The following is an 18,365-nucleotide window of genomic DNA, read 5'->3' on the forward strand; positions in this document are numbered from 1 at the left end:
CAATGTATTGTACAATTTTATATATGTGTTTTATTGTAAGCTGTCCTGAGTCCCCTATTAGGTGAGAAGGGCAGGATATAAATATTGTAATAAAATAAATAAATAAATAATATGGTTCTCCCTGGGTTGGTGTTGGCCCCCAAACTCACAGTCCCTGAAGAGAAAGAAACAGCTGTAGCAAGTGGGCACAAACATGGTACCAATCCTGAATACACATGGGAAAAATAATTTCCATTTTCCTATATCTGATAGCATGGGAGGTGCTGTTTTAGGAGAAGAGAGCTATCAGAAATCTGCTGCTGCTGCTCCCTATGCATCACTGACTTCTTTTGCTTGAAGTAAATGCCTCATGCTAGCAATTGGTTAGGCCTAAATCTATCCACCGTCATCTCTACTATGCTATTTTTCATGACAGCTTAGAGGGTATTGCTTAGGATTTCTTTTCTGTACTTTGTCTTGAGGTCAAAACCAAAAATAGCTTGTCTTTTTTTTTTTTTTGCTATGAAGAAAGCACCCTACAAGTAGGTGCAGTGGTAAGTGAAACTCAAGTGCTGGAAATGTAACCATATGCCTGACATTTACTTTTTTGTACATGTAGTTTTTGTGCAATCGTCATGATTGTTTTCTGTGTTTTGTTTTCCAGGGTGCGTTTAGTAGAAAGAGGATCACCACATAGTTTGCCCCTCATGGAATCAGGAAAGGTAAATTAAAAAATATCAAAATTTTGGTTATATCCCGGTGGTGAAGCAGGCATAAGGGAACAAAGAAATATAATGATTTAGGGTGAGAATGTAATTGGGGGAATGCTCCTTTACCATGCTTAGGTGTGTGTTGGACCTGCGTAACTCACTCCATATGAGATGTGAGATCACAGTCATGATGGATTGAGCGCCCGACCATTAAATAGCCTAGCTCGTTGTTTACCTAAGCAACCCGAAAGACAGTTGCATCTGTCAAGTAGAAAAAATTAGGGACCACTGATGCAGGGAGACTAACTTAACTAATTTATGACACTATAAAACCGTCCAGCAGCGTGCATGCAGAAGAATGAGGAAGTACTCCATCAAGGACTCGGTGTCACAGTGGATGATGAAGCAGCAGCTCCCCCTGTGGCTGGAATCGAGCATACCCTCATGAAGCCAGAAGCTGGAAAATGTTAAATATGTCAGAGGGGGTTTGCCATTGCTTCCCTCTGATGCTAATATTGTGTGATTTGCCCAGTATCCTCCAGCGAGTTTCCAGAGATGAGCAGGGATTTCAACTCTGTTTACGTACTCAAACCACTATGCCATTCTAACACTAAAGATGCTACTAGAGATCCCCTCTTTTTAGTGTATATTTGGGTATAATTTCCCTATAATTTGCCTCGGAGTGTGGTGGAAGCTCCTTTCTTGGAATTTTTAAACAGAGGCTGTATGGCCATCTGTCAGGAATACTTTGACTGTGCTTTTCTTGCATGACAGGAGTTGGACTGGTTGGCCCACATGGTCTCTTCCAACTCTCTTATTCCATGATTCTATGATTCTATCATTTGATGCTTATTGCCTTGGACTCAAGCAAAAAAGAACTGATGACTTAATGATTACTCAGTGAATATCCCATTAAGAATCAGAAGTTTACAAGGCTTAGCTACTCCCACCTCATTCCCCCCCAAGAAACATCGCCAACGTCTTCTTTTTTAATAAGATAAGAATCCCTTGAAGAGCTTCAGGGCACAAGAAGGAAGTTCTGTGGTTTCATAAAACAATATGCACATCATCCGGTTCCTGACCAAATGTGATTCATTTTGTCTTCAATAGATCCTCCCTGGCGTTCGTATCATTATTGCCAATCCAGAAACAAAGGGACCCCTGGGAGATTCTCATCTCGGAGAGGTGAGTCAGAAGCTGTGCCTCGGTTGGTACTTGAATTGCACGACTTGGTTAAAAGCAGCCTTCCTTCCCTCACAGTTGTCCTTAATAAGCATGTGGCAAACAGCCCACTTGAGCAGGTATACACACCACACAGCTTTAGGCAAGTGTGTGAAATTAATAGCAGGCCAGATGCAAATTACTGAGGTTTGTCACAGAGGAAGACTGAGAGCATCATGCCTAGGATTCTTTTTGTAAAAGTTTGCTTGTTTCTTCATTGAGAATACTCACAGTTTTTAGCACTTTGTTTCCAGGTTGGTACATGTGCAAGATACAGTGTATTTCCCATAGTAAAGAATTTTGATTGTACATGCTAAGTATCCCTTATCTGAAATGCTTGGAAATGTTTTGGATTTAAGATACGTTTTTATTCTGGAATAACTAGATTTGCATATACAGTAGAGTCTCACTTATCCAACCTTCACTTATCCAAGGTTCTGGATTATCCAATGCAATCTGCCTCCCACCCGGATCCACAGCTGTTTTTTCTAGGCAGCAAGGATTGAACTTTATACAGATTTAATTTCCAACAATGTTGTTACTCTTTAAGTTCATTTCATGCCATTCTGTCTTTATTATGTCAATTTATTAGCAGCCAATGTTTTTGTAGTCAGTGTTTTCAATACATTGCTATGTTTTGGTGCTAAATTCATAAATACAGTAATTACTATTATGTATTTATTTATTTACAGCATTTATATTCCGCCCTTCTCACCCCGAAGGGGACTCAGGGCGGATCACATTACACATATAGGCAAACATTCAATGCCTTTTAACATAGAACAAAGACAAGACAAACATAGGCTCCAAGCGGGCCTCGAACTCATGACCTTCTGGTCAGAATGATTCATTGCAGTGATTCATTGCAGCTGCTCTCCAGCCTGCGCCACAGCCCAAGCCCAATGTTACTGTGTATTGAACTGCTTTTTCTCTTGATTTGTTGTAAAACATGATGTTTTGGTGTTTAATTTGTAAAATCATAACATAATTAGATGTTTAATTGGCTTTTCCTTAATCCCTCTTTATTATCCAACATTTTCGCTTATCCAACGTTCTGCTGGGCCGTTTATGTTGGATAAGTGAGACTCTACTGTATGTACATACTGCGATCTCTTGGAAAAGGGACCCAAGCCTAAACACAACATTCATTTGTATTTCACATATACTTTATACACATAGCTTGAAAATAATTTTATATAAGATTTGTAGTGATTTTGTGCATGAAACGAAGTCTGTACATCTAAACAACAGAAGGCAAAGGTGTCACTTCCAGGTGGACAGTTTCAGTTTTGGAATTCTGGAGAAGAGATGCTCAGCCTGTATTCATTGCGTTGAAAGATTCTGTTGAGTTTAAAATGAAAGTTTTGAAGCAAAGCATTGCCAATAATGTTTCATTAATGGAAACCTATATTATTCTCCCAATTACCACCAGATATGGGTTCATAGTGCTCATAATGCAAGTGGCTACTTCACTATCTATGGAGATGAGTCCTTACAGTCAGATCATTTTAACTCAAGACTTAGTTTTGGAGACACACAAACCATCTGGGCACGGACTGGCTACTTGGGATTCCTCAGAAGAACAGAACTTACAGATGCAAATGGGGGTAAGTGCTGTTCCTATTTTTTGAATGTTTGCAAGCTGATAAATGCAAATTAATTTATTAATCAGAGTAATTAGATATCTCGAGAAAATAAATAAATAAACGCAGTGCTGTTTTTATGTCTGCTTTTAAAAAAAATTCTTGTCACTGATAATCTAGTTGTGTTAAATCTGCTTCATTTTGTTGACCATCTTGAAGCTATTATAAGTGGAATGGAAATACAGTGGGCAGAATAACAAAGCTAATTTTCATGTGGTCTTTCATGTGGTGCGGATGTACTTGAGCTTACAAAAGGGACATGATTCATTGCTTCATAGAGTGAATTGTTTCTCTTTTCTTTCCTCCGGCTTTCTTGAAACCAGAGCGGCATGATGCACTTTATGTAGTAGGTGCACTAGATGAAGCCATGGAATTGCGAGGAATGAGGTATCACCCTATAGATATTGAGACATCTGTAATTAGAGCACATAAAAGCATTACAGAATGGTAAGTACTGTGTTATGCCCCTGAAACGTAAACATGACACTGTTCTCTTAGACTACAGCCTTGGGTTTGCTGGGATGGCATCATAGGTGGGTTCAAATTAATGCAGGTATATCACTCTGATATAAGGGACAGAGCTGTGACTCCTGGAGAGAGAGATCTAATCTTGGACATATGCACATGTCCCACAGATCTTTCCATGATTCTTGCCTCTTAGGCCAGTCACGGGACTTGCATAAATAGTTTCCACCTCCGTCTTGCATTTAGCGATAGAGCAGGGAGAAAAGAAAATCAAAGACTCCTTACTACTACTGCACCAGCAAAAGCTTATTCAGCAGGGTTAGATCTAGATTTAAGCATACAGTTGCCCCTACACATCCATGGATTCTGCATCCATAGATTCAACCATCTACTGCTTAAAATATTTTTTTAATCCAAAAAGCAAACCTTGATTTTTGCCATTTAGGGACACCATTTTACTATGATATCATATGTAACAGGGCAAGACTATAGTCAACTCATATCAGTTGTGCAAATGTGATTCTGCATATGTTATTAAGGAATATATCCAAAATCATGCAAGTGGTAAAAAAAACAGAGAATTTTAGCAGTATCTCCCTGTTCTTACTTCTAAGTGTGCCATTTTTTAAGTTATTTCATAAACTCCAGTATCATAATGATCAAATTCAATGATCAAATATGTAATTTTCTTGGACACATATATACATACAAGGAATAGAAGTGAGGAGGGACACATCTATTAATAGTCTTGCCCTTTTATGCACTTTCTGATCATGTAACCTGTTCGTTTCAGCAAATTGATGTTTTGTGTCACCCATGCACAGACAGAAGCACATAAACACACTTTTAAGAGCGTATTACTATGTTTATGATGGATATATTATCCAATTCTAACAGAATCATAAAATATTCTGTAACAGCCTTCTTTCACCCTGGTGCCTTCCAGGTGTGTTGGACTACAACTCCTGTGGTCCCTAACCACCAATGCAGCAGTATAGTTCAGCACCTTAAAGACCCATCCATTTATTAATGCATAAGCATTTGTGATCTGATTCACAAAGTGTGTTTTTTATTTAGTGCATACATATAGTCAGGTGGGTGTAGATAAAATAAGTAATATTTCAACATATATTAATGTTTTAGTGTCCAAAGTCTCAGATACTAAAATTTGGTTTAATTTATTCCCGTTGCAATGCCACCTTCCTCCAAGACAATGATCTTACATTCTAGAGTAAAACTCTTTGATAATAGTGGAAATTAAGTTAGTTGTAACACATTTCCATGGATCTTCTCAAAGCATGACCCAACCCACTATATGTTACATGGAAAGGAACAGCAGAGACAGTGTTGAGATGGCAAAGAGCAATCAATAGCTCTATGTTGCAAACAAATAAACAAATAGGTTTAAAAAATATTTTAGGTTGAAACTGGTGAATCATATTCCCAGTTCTGATACATATTTCTTCCTTGCCTTTCAGTGCGGTGTTCACCTGGACAAATTTGTTGGTTGTTGTTGTGGAGCTGGATGGATCAGAACAAGAAGCCTTAGACCTGGTTCCTCTAGTCACCAACGTGGTCCTGGAGGAACATTACCTGATTGTAGGGGTGGTGGTGGTGGTGGACGTTGGTGTAATCCCTATCAACTCCCGTGGAGAGAAACAACGTATGCACCTACGAGATGGATTTTTGGCAGACCAACTAGATCCCATCTATGTGGCCTACAACATGTAGTCTTGTATCTTTCAGGCTTCTATGGACATTACTTTAGATGTATAAAACATTTTTTGACATACACTAAACAGTGTGCTGATAAGAAAGGGACGCTCTTCAGATTGGAACTGTGTTTCTATTGGGACTCACTGAAGCGCTCATTATTAGCAGGACAAAAAAATGTGAAATGTGTTTCTTTTACCACTACATTTTAGCACAGAAGGACTTTGGGGTACTGCCTTCAGTTTGTTGGAAAGCCCATTATTAGACTTTTTAAAAAAGATTATTTTTTGCTTATTGGGATGATACTGCTTTCTAAGTAATATGGCTTTGTATTTTATGTTAAACTGAAGTAGCTTTTTTTTAATCTGCCCTCCAAGTGGATATTTTTGAACCGCTCATAATATGATTGAATTGTTTCGGTTTGCTTGTTTTTAAATGTCCATAAAAATCTTTTCCAATATGGATCCATTACTAATTTTAAGCCATTTTCTATTCCATTGTCTTAGGAAATGACATTGAGGTACGAGGAAAATACCCAAAACAGCACCTTCTTAAATTAGAGTTTTTAACAGCTTTCTCTCCTGGAAATGCTGAAAATTCAAAGGTGGAAAGAGCCTTTGGTTATTAGTGTTAGAATGAACAGAAATTTATAAATAAGGTGTATTTCGGCAATGAACTTGCAGATATCTTTGTACTAAACTAAAAAGATAAAATAAGTTAACTACGTCTGTAATTATGTACAAAATCTTTAATTTATTTTGATCTCTTTAGAAGTATAAAAGAGAAACATTCAAGAATATTAAGCTCTTGTAATGTTTGCTAATATAAAAAAACAAAAGGGGTTGTATTATCTTGAGTGGATAGTATCACATCAAATATATATATATGAAATATAAATTCACTAATGACAAAAAGAAAAAAGATTTTAAAGTTTTAAAAAAAGGATGCAGTACTCATCACTTGCATGGTGTCTCTTTTCCCACTGTAGATAAGCAAACATTATTCACAGGTTTTGAGAGAGAGAGGAAAAAAGCAGTCCTGGATTCCTAAGTATCCCTGTCTAAAAAAGAATCTTCCAAATATCAGCAAGTGACACCATTATTCTGCCTGCAAGGCCGTGAGTGAGTTTGTAAGGTCGCAGTCCTGCCTCCTTGCCTGTGCAGAGTACCGGAGGTGAAGTGGTTCCTGTAGAGTGCCAAGACCACGGTCTCCTTTACCACCAGCTGCCATCAGGTCCAGGTGCTTTTCCAAGCTTGCTTTTTTCAGCAAGGCAACTGGGTTTTCCCCACAGACCTCTCATACTTACGCCTTGACAGCCCAGTCACTGTTCTTCATTTGTTTGTGGTTCTGCTCTTTCTGCTGTCTGCCTCTACTCTAGAACACTGCTTCTTAAACTGTCCCCAAATCGGGTCCCTTTAGCTCTATGTTGGGGTTCAAATAAAGTTGGCAACAGTAAAAGGTTTCTGGCCATCACCTAGTGATTGTTTTATGAGATTATCACTCTCACTGTTAAAGAGTTGCTATCCCACTTTAAATTCTACGGTTGCCTCCTGTAGAATTTTGGGATTTGTAATTTAGAGTGGGGCCTTTAAATCCTGTGGTTGCCTCCTTGTAGAGTTCTGGTGTTTGTAGTTTAATGAGGCCGAGGACTTCTCTGGAGGAGAATTTTAAAGTGGGATAGCAACTCTTTAAAGTGTAGTATGATAATCTCCCTAGACATTACCCGAATCTGTTGGCAACAACTTGCAGGGTTTACAGTGAACTTTGGAGAAAATGCTTCAGCTCTACTTAATAAAAAAAAAGGAAAATCAGCCTGTTTAGCAAGCATTGCAATTGCTGATTTATTATAAGTAAATGTTTGATTTGGATATCTATTTTATATATTTATATACCCGAGGTTGTGTAAACATTTCTTGGTTGTAAAGGGGTCATAAGTGGAAAAAGTTTAAGAAGCCCTGCTCTAGAAGCTGAGATAGCAGCAGAAAGAGTAATGAGTGGACGGCACGAGAAGGACCCTTTTCTGCTGCAGTGGGAACAGCTTGGGCCAGTTTGCTTGGAAGAGCAACTGCACGGCCTGGTATGGACACCACTGGTGGGGGTCTGGCACATAAGGCCCTATGGGAGTCATTCCACGTCCTGCTTTCTATGCACCCAACAATGTAGGATTTGCTTTGCGGCCAAAGACTTTTAACAGTGCACTAAGAAGGATTCTTTTTTTAATTATTATTGTGAAGATGACAGTAAATATCTGTGCTGGCATGTATGTTCATACACTTCTTAGACGTTAGAAAAGACAGGTTTTGAAGAATAGCACTGTTTTTCTTAGCTGCATAATATTGTTGCACAATATTTGTCATTTTTTAAGTTGGTGTTTTGTTTTTGTTGTTATTTTTATTTCTTGTGGTAAGGACATTTTGTTTGCTTGTTTCGGTGGTCATTTTGCACAAGAATTTTCATTTTTTAAAGAAATCGATTTGCCTCTCCGCTGGCTCCCACTGTGTTTAGTTTGGGCAAGGGGCCGTAGGGGCACGTCACACTTTGTAGAAAGTTGTTGCTCTTGAATAAGTCTCTCTTATAGCACATTTGTTATTGGAGAGTAGCCTAAAAGCCGCTCTAAATTATTTGGCCCCCATTGGGTGCAACTGCTAACACGTCCTTAATGCCAAACAGGGGAACTGATGTTGATGATGCGAGTAATCCCATCCCTCAGTTCCAAAAGGAATCTGCCGACAGAAGAACAGAAAAAAAAATGCATGGATCACAGCTGCCTTTTGTATGTGTGTATGTGTTTTCAATTTTATTCTCTCTAGTTGAACTGAATCTTCAGTGACTAGTTCCTTTGTTGTCTTCCTTTTTTTTAATGCTTATTTTTGGGTTGTCCCAATGTTAACCTGGTTGACCTGTGTCTGATCCCAAGGTGAAATTTAAACAGCAGTCCAAGAATGATTTATTTTAATAGTTGAAACGTTAACTTGCTGGTGTTTGTTACAGATATGCATGACTAAGACAGTTGCAGGACTAAAGCGACACGATCTTTGTATAACACATATAAGGGAAATATTTTTGGCTACTACTGGAAACTTCAGAGGCCCAAATTTCTTTTTGTTTTTGTTATTTTCAAGAAGGGATGATGGGTGGGCTTTCTTAAAGGTAAGGGATGGTTTTTAGTCTGCATGTGGAAGACAGAGCATCTCAACACAGCAAACTCCTTTGGGATTATTATTATTTTTAACATTTTCTATCGCCTCTTTCCCAGATTTCTTTTGCCCTGTGAATATTTCAACTTGTGCTCAAAAGACCAATCCTGAAGCATTCTGTCTTGAGTTTTTTTTCCCTGCTGGTTTTTGTTTGTATGTATGTTTGTTCCCTACGACAAAACTTCTTTTTCCCCCCCTTTAAAATGTCAAGTTGCTCTTAAGGTTTAGACAAGCCATTGATTGACTATGAGCATAATTACAGTGTATGAACTAACTTGTGATGTCCTTGCTATTGCTGATCTCAGTGCTGCAAAACACAAATTTAGCTGTCATTTTGTTAAAGCATCACTTTTAACCTTCACCAAGTCAACTTTCCACTCCTGAGGGAGGCGACAAAGGACTGCAGTGCAGTCGTATGACGTGGTTATTAACGGATTTCGTCTGCAACCTGCTATCTTGGGTTGCGCAAAATTCCCGAAACTTGGGATGATAAACGATGATTTTAAGAAACCCGAATTCCAAGTTTTGTTGTGCAAGTAGAGAGGAAAGAAACACACATATACCATCAGATTCAGCAATAAAGAAGGATTGTTCTGTATTAGAAACTGTACTGTAGATAAACCATTCATGAGAATGTATAAAAAAATGTTTGTCTTGTGACCTTGTGCTTTTGAAGTCAGACAAAACCATGTAATCAACCTGATGCACATGCACACCTAAAAAGAAAGAAAGAAAAGAAAGAAAGAAAAAGAAGGAGGATACACAATGAACATTTAAACACAAAACTAATCAAACAGGAGCAGATTCCTCATGGTGCTTGTTTATTATATATATTTAATCCTGCTTGACACTTTACCCAAGGGAAAACGGTCCCTTTTATCAGTTGAATGTTAGCAGCGTTATTTCATAGAGTGTGGTGACTGGTTAGAGAAATTCATGTAACTCAGCCAATCACAGTTTCAAATGAAAATTTTTATGTGCAAACAAAACAGCAACCTTCTTGTATGTTAAACCACCAGTACGCTTTGTACATCTGTGATAACGCCTGTTTTATATTCAAATGAACAAATAAAAGCTTTTATTTTTGTTGCTCTGAAAATACTCAAGTTTTTTTCTTAATTAACTATAGCAGGTTTCCTTTTTTCAGATCCGCAGCACAAGAAGATTAATTTCTTTTTGTAACTTTGACTTGTTTCATATGTTTTATGAAGTTCTGGACCTAACCTATAAATTACAAACACCTTGTATTCCTCGTTTCTATACCTAAATACTTGAAAATGGTTTAAATGAACACACCATCTTAATCATCAACAGCCCTTCTTTTTGTTTGTTCGTTTTATGTATTTTATCTACTCGGAAGCTGGCTCAAAACAGTTAACAAATCATAAAAGACAAAACACAAAACAAAACAATAAGCCACATCATAAAACGTTGAGAAGGTATTAAAAGCTCAGAGTTGAACATTAAAAATGTCAGCCGATAAACCCAAGGTGTAAAAAAAACCCCATTAATCCTCTAAAACAGCAGTCAATATAACAGCAGTGGACTGAAGTTTGAGAGCATTAGTGAATGAAAGTGTTTTTACCTATTACCCAAGAAGTCAGGCATAGCCATCAAGATAGAACAATCTTCAATTCTGTAAACGGCTGTTTTCCCATCACCACCACTTTCAATTGCAGCAGCTTCACGCTTTGTATAAGAGTCAACCATCCTCAAGCCGAATTAGCTGCAAACCATAAATGACTTTCTACATTAATAAGTTCCTGGGGTTCATTTATTTATTTATTTACAGTATTTATATTCCGCCCTTCTCACCCCAAAGTCAGTCACATTTAGTCAGTAGTGAGGCACTATTGGTAATATTGAGGGGGTGCCCTTTTTAGTCATTTGAAAACTATTTTCACTTAAAAACTACATTCTTGCTTTCACAGAACTCGGATCACGATTTTAAAATATAGGAATTGCTATATGACATTTGATAGTAAACGGTTACCAGACTGAAAACTAGGGAAGGCTCCTGTGATATTGAAGGGGCAAATTTCAGCAACCGTTGCTTGTCACACAACTGGAACTGTTAAAAGTACAAAACGCCTGTCCAGTTTTCACCGACTTTTGTATTGCATTCAATAGTATGTAATAACATGCTGCTTTGGGGAACACATATGCTATTATGATGGTGCGTAACAATTTCCTGGTGCTCTTTGATGGACAACATATAATTGCAACTGGCAGCCTTCAAGTAAAGAACATGAAGTGGTAAGTAATATTTTGACAGTTGACGGCTTGCAAGAGTTTCTATACAAATCCCAGCAACACTGAGATATCACAGGCCAAGATGTTTGAATTTTGCGGTAAGATGTTCTTCCATTTTAACCATTAAAAGTTATAATTATAGTCACTGACTTACAAGAGCATTTTACTAGCTTGCTGGAGATTAGCAAATGAGTGGGAGAGAGTTTTGACCTTCTTCTATCAATACTCTATATTTCTTAGATAGTGCAAAGTAAAGGATTTCCCTTGGCTTATATGCTGAGTTACAAGGAGGGTGAAAGCTCTCCAACCCTAAGCCATAATAATAATATATTGTATATACTCGAGTATAAGCCTAGTTTTTCAGCCCTTTTTTTAAGACTGAAAAAGCCCCCCTCGGCTTATACTCCGGTGAGGGTCCTGGTTGGCTTATATTTGGGTCAGCTTATACTCGAGAATATATGATACATTTATTATTTTTCTCTGTTACTATTGGTATTATTACATTTATTATTTTTCTCTATTATTGTTGCTACTATTACATTTATTTTACTCTATTTTTATTATTATTATTAATACATTTATTATTTCACTCTGATATTATTATATTTATTATTTTACTCTATTTATTACTACATGTATTATTTTCCATTATTATTATTATTACATGTATTATTTTACTCTATTATTATTAAAGGATACATAAGCACATTTACATTGAAGAAGATGAGAATAATGATTTGATCAGAGTTGGACAGTCTTATCTTAAATTAGAGCTTTATGTAAATATTCAAAAACATTTAACCTACTGATGCTTCAATTAATGTAATTTTATTGGTATCTATTTTTATTTCTGAAATTTGCCACCCTCAGCTTATATTGGAGTCAATGTCTTCCCAGGTTTTTTTGTGGTAAAATTAGGTGCCTCGGCTTATATTCGGGTCGGCTTATACTTGAGTATATACGGTAATAATAACGCTTGGTTTATATTCTGCCCTATCTCCCCAAGGAAACTCAGGCTGGATCACAGTACACATACACTGCAAACATTCAATCCAGTTCGGAGACAGGACAGGACAGAACAAGACAGACAGAAGGAAGAGTGTAGTCTTGAAGTCCCAGTTCTCTGGTGCCTTGAAGGTTGAGGCTGAGCTCAGATTCAGTCACAGAGGATGCAGTTGCTCCATTCTCTATGACGGAAGAGCCATCAGGACTTCCTCCTTCCACCTTCCTCTTGGTCACTGTATTTCTGGTCTTGTCATTTATGGTGTCAGTCATCTTGGCTTGGATCCACAGGATCCATGCATTTGGCTACTTGCTGTGCCTTGACACCTTGAGCATCCAAATGGTCTTGGCCTCCTGGGAGTTTTCTCCTTAGAGAAGGAAACAGAACTCCTAGCAATTGGCTGTCCACGAAACCAGCCCTTCCAAAAGCTGGTGAAGACAGGACTCTCAGAAAACACCTCCACGTGCCTGCCTCTCATTCCAAATGGAGTGATAACTGAAGAGATAATTGTCATTTTCAAAAGAAATTCCTGGTTACAGCAAAGAAATCCTTGCAAGACAAAGGATCTGTTTTGTAGGAATTCTCCTCGGAAGAGCTTCTAGATGCCTCCAATGAAATTTTGGGTGAGATCCTGCCAGCTCCAGTTACATCCTTGCACCAGTTTTAGATCAAATATATTGTCCTCCCGTGGACAGGGAGCCCCGGTGGCAAAGTGTGTTAAAGCACTCAACAGCTGAACTTGCAGACCGAAAGATCCCAGGTTCAAATCCCAGGAGCGGAATGAGCGCCCGCTGTTGCTCCAACTTCTGCCAACCTAGCAGTTCGAAAACATGGCAATGTGAGTAGATCAATAGGTACCGTTCCGGTGGGAAGGTAACAGCGTTCCATGCAGTCATGCCGGTCAAATGACCTTGGAGGTGTCTACGGACAATGCCGGCTCTTTGGCTTAGAAATTGAGATGAGCACCAACCCCCAGAGTCGGACACGACTGGACTTAACGTCAGGGGAAACCTTTACCTTTACCCGTGGACAGAACCCGTACAAGGAACCTGAACATGCCTTTGGCCTGATCCTTGGCTGCTACTATAAGCACAAATTTCTTCTGCGTTTATACTGCACAACTTCCAAACCTCTTTGCTTCAAACCAGGGATCATTCCAATATGACAAGTTTGACCTAAAAGGGGCTGGTGTGGCATCCTGATGATCATTGTACTGGGATTAGAGAAATCTGTATCTCAGTTCTGACTGTGCCATGAAAATCGTTGGGTGGCTGAGTCCTTGCTTCTTGGTCCTGCCTTATCACGCAGGATTGATGCCCTGAGATTAAAATGTAGTGGGTTCCGGATTGTATAGCCATGTTCCAGAAGCATTCTCTCCTGACATTTTACCCACATTTATGGCAGGCATCCTCAGAGATTGTGAGGTCTGTTGGAAACTAGGCAAGTGGGGTTTATATATTTGTGGAATGTCCAGGGTGGGAGAAACAACTCTTGTCTGCCTGAGGAGGCAAATGTGAATGTTGCAACTGACCACCTTGATGAGCATTTAATGGCCTTGCAGATTCAAAGCCTGGCTGCTTCCTGCCTGAGGGAATCCTTTATTGGGAGATGTTAGCTGGCGCTGGTTGTTTCTTGTCTGGAATTCCTCTATGTTCTGAATATTATTGTTTATTTACGGTCCTGATTTTAGAGTTCTTTTTTATATAGGTAGCCAAATTTTGTTCATTTTCATGTTTTTCCCCCTTTTTCTTGAAATTGTCCACATGCTTGAGGATTTCAATGGCTTCTCTGTGTAGTCTGACGTGGTAGTTGTGAGAGTGGTCCAGCATTTCTGTGTCCTCATATAATATGCTGTGTACAGGTTGGTTCATCAAATGCTCTGCTATGGCTGACTTCTCTGGTTGGATTAGTCTGCAGTGCCTTTCATGTTCCTTGATTCGTGTTTGGGCAATATTGCGTTTACACAATGTTGTTGTGTAGACCTGTCCACAGCTGCATGGTATACAGTAGACTCCTGCAGAGGTGAGAGGATCCTCTTGTCCTTTGCTGCATGTAGCATTTGTTGGATTTTCTTAGTGGGTCTGTAGATAGTTTGTAGGTTGTGTTTCTTCATCAGCTTCCCTATGCAGTGGCCTTGTTTTTGTTGACGGTAAGGTCAGGATGGGGCCCCTGGTGGTGGCGCAGTGTGTTAAAGCGCTGAGCTGCTGAACTTGCAGACCGAAAGGTCCCAGGTTCAAATCCCGGAGTGGAATGAGCGCCCGCTGTTAGCCCCAGCTCCTGCCAACCTAGCAGTTTGAAAACATGCCAATGTGAGTAGATCAATAGGTACCGCTCCGGCGGGAAGGTAATGGCGCTCCATGCAGTCATGCTGGCCACATGACCTTGGAGATGTCTACGGACAACGCTGGCTCTTCGGCTTAGAAATGGAGATGAGCACCAACCCTCAGAGTCAGTCACGACTGGACTTAACCTCAGGGGAAAACCTTTACCTTTACCTAAGGTCAGGATGAAACAAAAACAAACACACAAAAATAAAATTAGGAATCCAAAAATGTTTTAATGCATCAGGATCAGTTGGCAGTGCCTATCAATACTAAACAGCTTACTACAATTGACTCAGAAATAATTCTACAACTCTTGTGTGGCAATTCTTCACTCATCCGATGTAATCATAGTGCAAAGTTGATCAGGACTGAATTCTTATTAAAAACCGAAATGACTCCAATTAAGCTATTGTACCATGGACGTACTTTGAGACAATGTGACTTATTAGAAAAGATTGTAAGAATGAAGGCAACATGGAAATAGGAAGATTGCATTACAGATGGTAAGAGTCAGTCGAGGAAGTCGTAGTACTGAGTTTGCAAGACTTGAGTAAGACTGTTAATATCAGAAACTGGAAGATTCATAGGGTCGCCGTAAGTTGAACCATTCTTGACAGCACAGAACAACAAATGTGGTAGGCAGCTGACAACTATATCAGTGCCCTAATTGGCACAAGGTATTGTTTTTACAGTCTTCAGGAAAAGGCACAATAACTGAACAAGCGCTGAACAAAATAATAGTTCAAGGCCCATGAGCATGTAATGGCCAGTTGTGTTATCACTAGAGTGCCCTCCAGTGGCCCCAGGTATCAACTGCACCCATTGGCCACACCTGGAAAATTCACTGACCAGGTATTTTTTAATGAATAACAATTGGTACAAGGAATGTGTTCTTTTAAAAATATATATCAAGGCAGATAGACAAGAACAATAAGTACTATACCAAATACTGACTTTTTCAAGGCTTAGGGAGAATTTACCATTTGAACACACTCGTGTTTACAAAACTGGTAATCTAGAGAGTTTATCTGCACTCCCCGCTCCTGAAATTGTACAAGTGTTGAATGAAAAGTAATGCCTCCACCTTCGTTACTTCGGTTTGGATGGGAATATTTTAATAAATCCAATGCAGAAATAATCCTTAGAACATGCTTTTTAACTACCACTATTCACTTTTCCCCATAATCACCAGACAATTGGATACATTTCTGCCAATAATGAACAGGTTTTCTGAAACCGTCACGGAAGAAGTCGACATTCTTGTTTCCACAACCAGCGTCTCACAGGACCCATCGTGCACAGATCTTCCGATAGCCAAGCAAAGCAATAATGTGACCCACACGTTCTTGTGAAATGCCGATTATGCTTGACATTTCTCTCTGAGTGATACGATGATAGTCCTGAATCAATCTGTTAACCTTTTGCTTGTGAAACTCTGTGGTTGCTGTCTAACAGTGTCCGCTCCAGCTCCTGCCAACCTAGCAGTTTGAAAACATGCAAATGTGAGTAGATCAATAGGTACCGCTCCGGCGGGAAGGTAACGGTGCTCCATGCAGTCATGCTGGCCACATGACCTTGGAGGTGTCTACGGACAACGCCGGCTCTTTGGCTTAGACATGGAGATGAGCACCAACCCCCAGAGTCGGTCACGACTGGATTTAACGTCAGGGGAAAACCTTTACCTAAGTATATGTTAGGTTACCATGTTTGCTTTAGATTTAGTTTGGTAAGATGTTCTCTTACCAATGGAGATTTTATATTATTATTTGGAAGTAAAGAAATCAGAAACAATACAATGGAAGCAAACTTTCACTAGATAGATAGATAGATAGATAGATAGATAGATAGATAGATAGATAGATAGATAGATATAGATATGTAGATATATAGATATAGAGATAGATAGATATAGAGATAGATAGATAGATATGTAGATATATAGATATACCCTGTTTCCCCGAAAATAAGACATCCCTAGAAAATAAGACCTAGTAGAGGTTTTGCTGAATTGCTAAATATAAGGCCTCCCCTGAAAGTAAGACCTAGTAAAGTTTTTGTTTGGAATTATGCCCGCCAAACAGAACACCAGAGTATGCGGGATTGGTAAATGTACATACCATAGAGTGTTGTACATGGAAATAATGGTAATAACAAGACTTCACAGTTAGTCTGGTTATGCTGGTTTGTGATGACAACTACTGTACAGTATATAATGTTCATTTTTGGTTCAACAATAAATGTGAATTTTTCATGGAAAAAGAAGACATCCCCTGAAAATAAGAACTAGCACATCTTTGGGAGCAAAAATTAATATAAGACACTGTCTTATTTTCGGGGAAACACGGTAGATATAGATAGATATAGAGATAGATAGATAGATAGATAGATAGAGAGAGAGAGAGAGAGAGAGAGAGAGAGAGAGAGAGAGAGAGAGAGAGAGAGAAAGTCTGTTTCCATTGTATTGTTTCTGATTTCTTTACTTCCAAATAATAATACAAAATCTCCATGGGGCCTTTCACACTATGCAGTTAAAGCACTATCAATCCACTTTAGCTGCCATGTCAGCCTAATGCCTAAGGAGGTGGCATTAGGAGCTTGTATGTGAACATTTCTAAATACCCCTTTCCACACTACAAATCCCTGGAATTGGAAGTTAAAGTGGCATATAGTGCAGTAATTATGTGGTGCAAAGGGGGCCTGTGTATACATATATTTACAGCAGAGCCTGGAAAACCTATTGTTTGGGACACTAGAGATGCTGGGAGCTGTAGTCCAAATAGTAACTTCCTGGGCTCTTTTTAGAGTTCAGTACAACTCCATGTGCAGCTGACCCTTCTATTAGGTAAAATGAGGTGAATACCTCCGACGGCAGATTTGAGCATTGAAGGGAAAATGGTGCTTCATTTGTTGATGTTGTATTTCTACTATTGGAGGTGGAGTGAGGAGTCTATGGAATTTCTTTCTTCAGTGTCTCAAATGATCACAGGGCTGTAAGATTGAAGGTCATAGAACCTTTTTTTAATGCATGTTGTTCTTATAGAAATCTGGCATTCTAAACCCCCCAAATGACCTCAGATTTGCTCCATTATGTTTGACTTTTATTAGAACTCCCTTTGATATTTCCATGTTGCAGTGTATGACTGAATGAAACAAGTGTTGAAGTGAAGCTTATGAAAGAACTGTGTGCCTGGGACAAAATTTTGGCTGTGTTTTTCAAACGCAAGACCCCAAAATAAGTTTAAAAGCATACCTGTAATATATTTGGGAGGCATTGGGTGCTGTTTATCTCAACTTAAGAAGGTTGTTTGGGACCATTTATCCACAAACACACACCCCAAAAAATGGGGTGACTTCTTCTAGGAAAGGTTTCGGAGGGGACTTTGACCTACCAAGCTGGTGACTGTTGAAAAATAAGAAAAAAGTCATGGAAATCCAAGAAGAGAGTTTATTTCTTTAAAGCTTCAGACTGAAACCTGAAAGAGGCTCCTTTCAAAGTCCCTAAGGGAAAGAAAAAAAAGAAAAAAATGAAAAGCCAGCTGAGGCTAGAAAGATGAATGCAGCTCTCAAAAAGAATTATGACTTCTTATTTCCTCTCCGACTCTAGCTGCTGCCCCGAACAGTTCACCTTGGGCTTCCCAAACAATTATTGTTTGTCTTCCTGATTTAAGAGAAGACTTCTTGGGCAAAAGCATGATGGATTTGGTGCTCTTCAACCACCCCCAGCTCACAATGAGCTCTTTATAGAACATGACAATGAAGTCTCCTTTAAAAAAGGGCATGAGGAATTTTGAGTTGCCTTGTGATTTTATTTCAAAAGCTGACCTCTTTTTAAATTATTATTATTTTTCTCTTGCTTG

The 18,365-nt window shown here is 38.9% G+C and overlaps 1 protein-coding gene across 6 annotated transcripts in view; it reads left to right on the forward strand.

Annotated features, from left to right (window-relative positions):
• Positions 1–10,027, forward strand: part of dip2c (disco interacting protein 2 homolog C) — a 332,595-nt gene extending 322,568 nt beyond the window's left edge. For all 6 annotated transcript variants that reach the window (XM_016994243.2, XM_016994247.2, XM_016994244.2 and 3 more), the window contains 5 exons: positions 644–701; positions 1,800–1,874; positions 3,343–3,517; positions 3,877–4,000; positions 5,497–10,027. In XM_016994243.2, coding sequence (XP_016849732.1) covers positions 644–701; positions 1,800–1,874; positions 3,343–3,517; positions 3,877–4,000; positions 5,497–5,749 — 685 coding nt within the window. In that variant the 3' untranslated portion in view covers positions 5,750–10,027. The remainder of the gene's footprint in view (positions 1–643; positions 702–1,799; positions 1,875–3,342; positions 3,518–3,876; positions 4,001–5,496) is intronic.
• The last annotated feature ends 8,338 nt before the right edge of the window (positions 10,028–18,365 follow it).

Source organism: Anolis carolinensis, chromosome 6, assembly GCF_035594765.1.
Source record: "Anolis carolinensis isolate JA03-04 chromosome 6, rAnoCar3.1.pri, whole genome shotgun sequence".
NCBI lineage: Eukaryota > Metazoa > Chordata > Lepidosauria > Squamata > Dactyloidae > Anolis > Anolis carolinensis.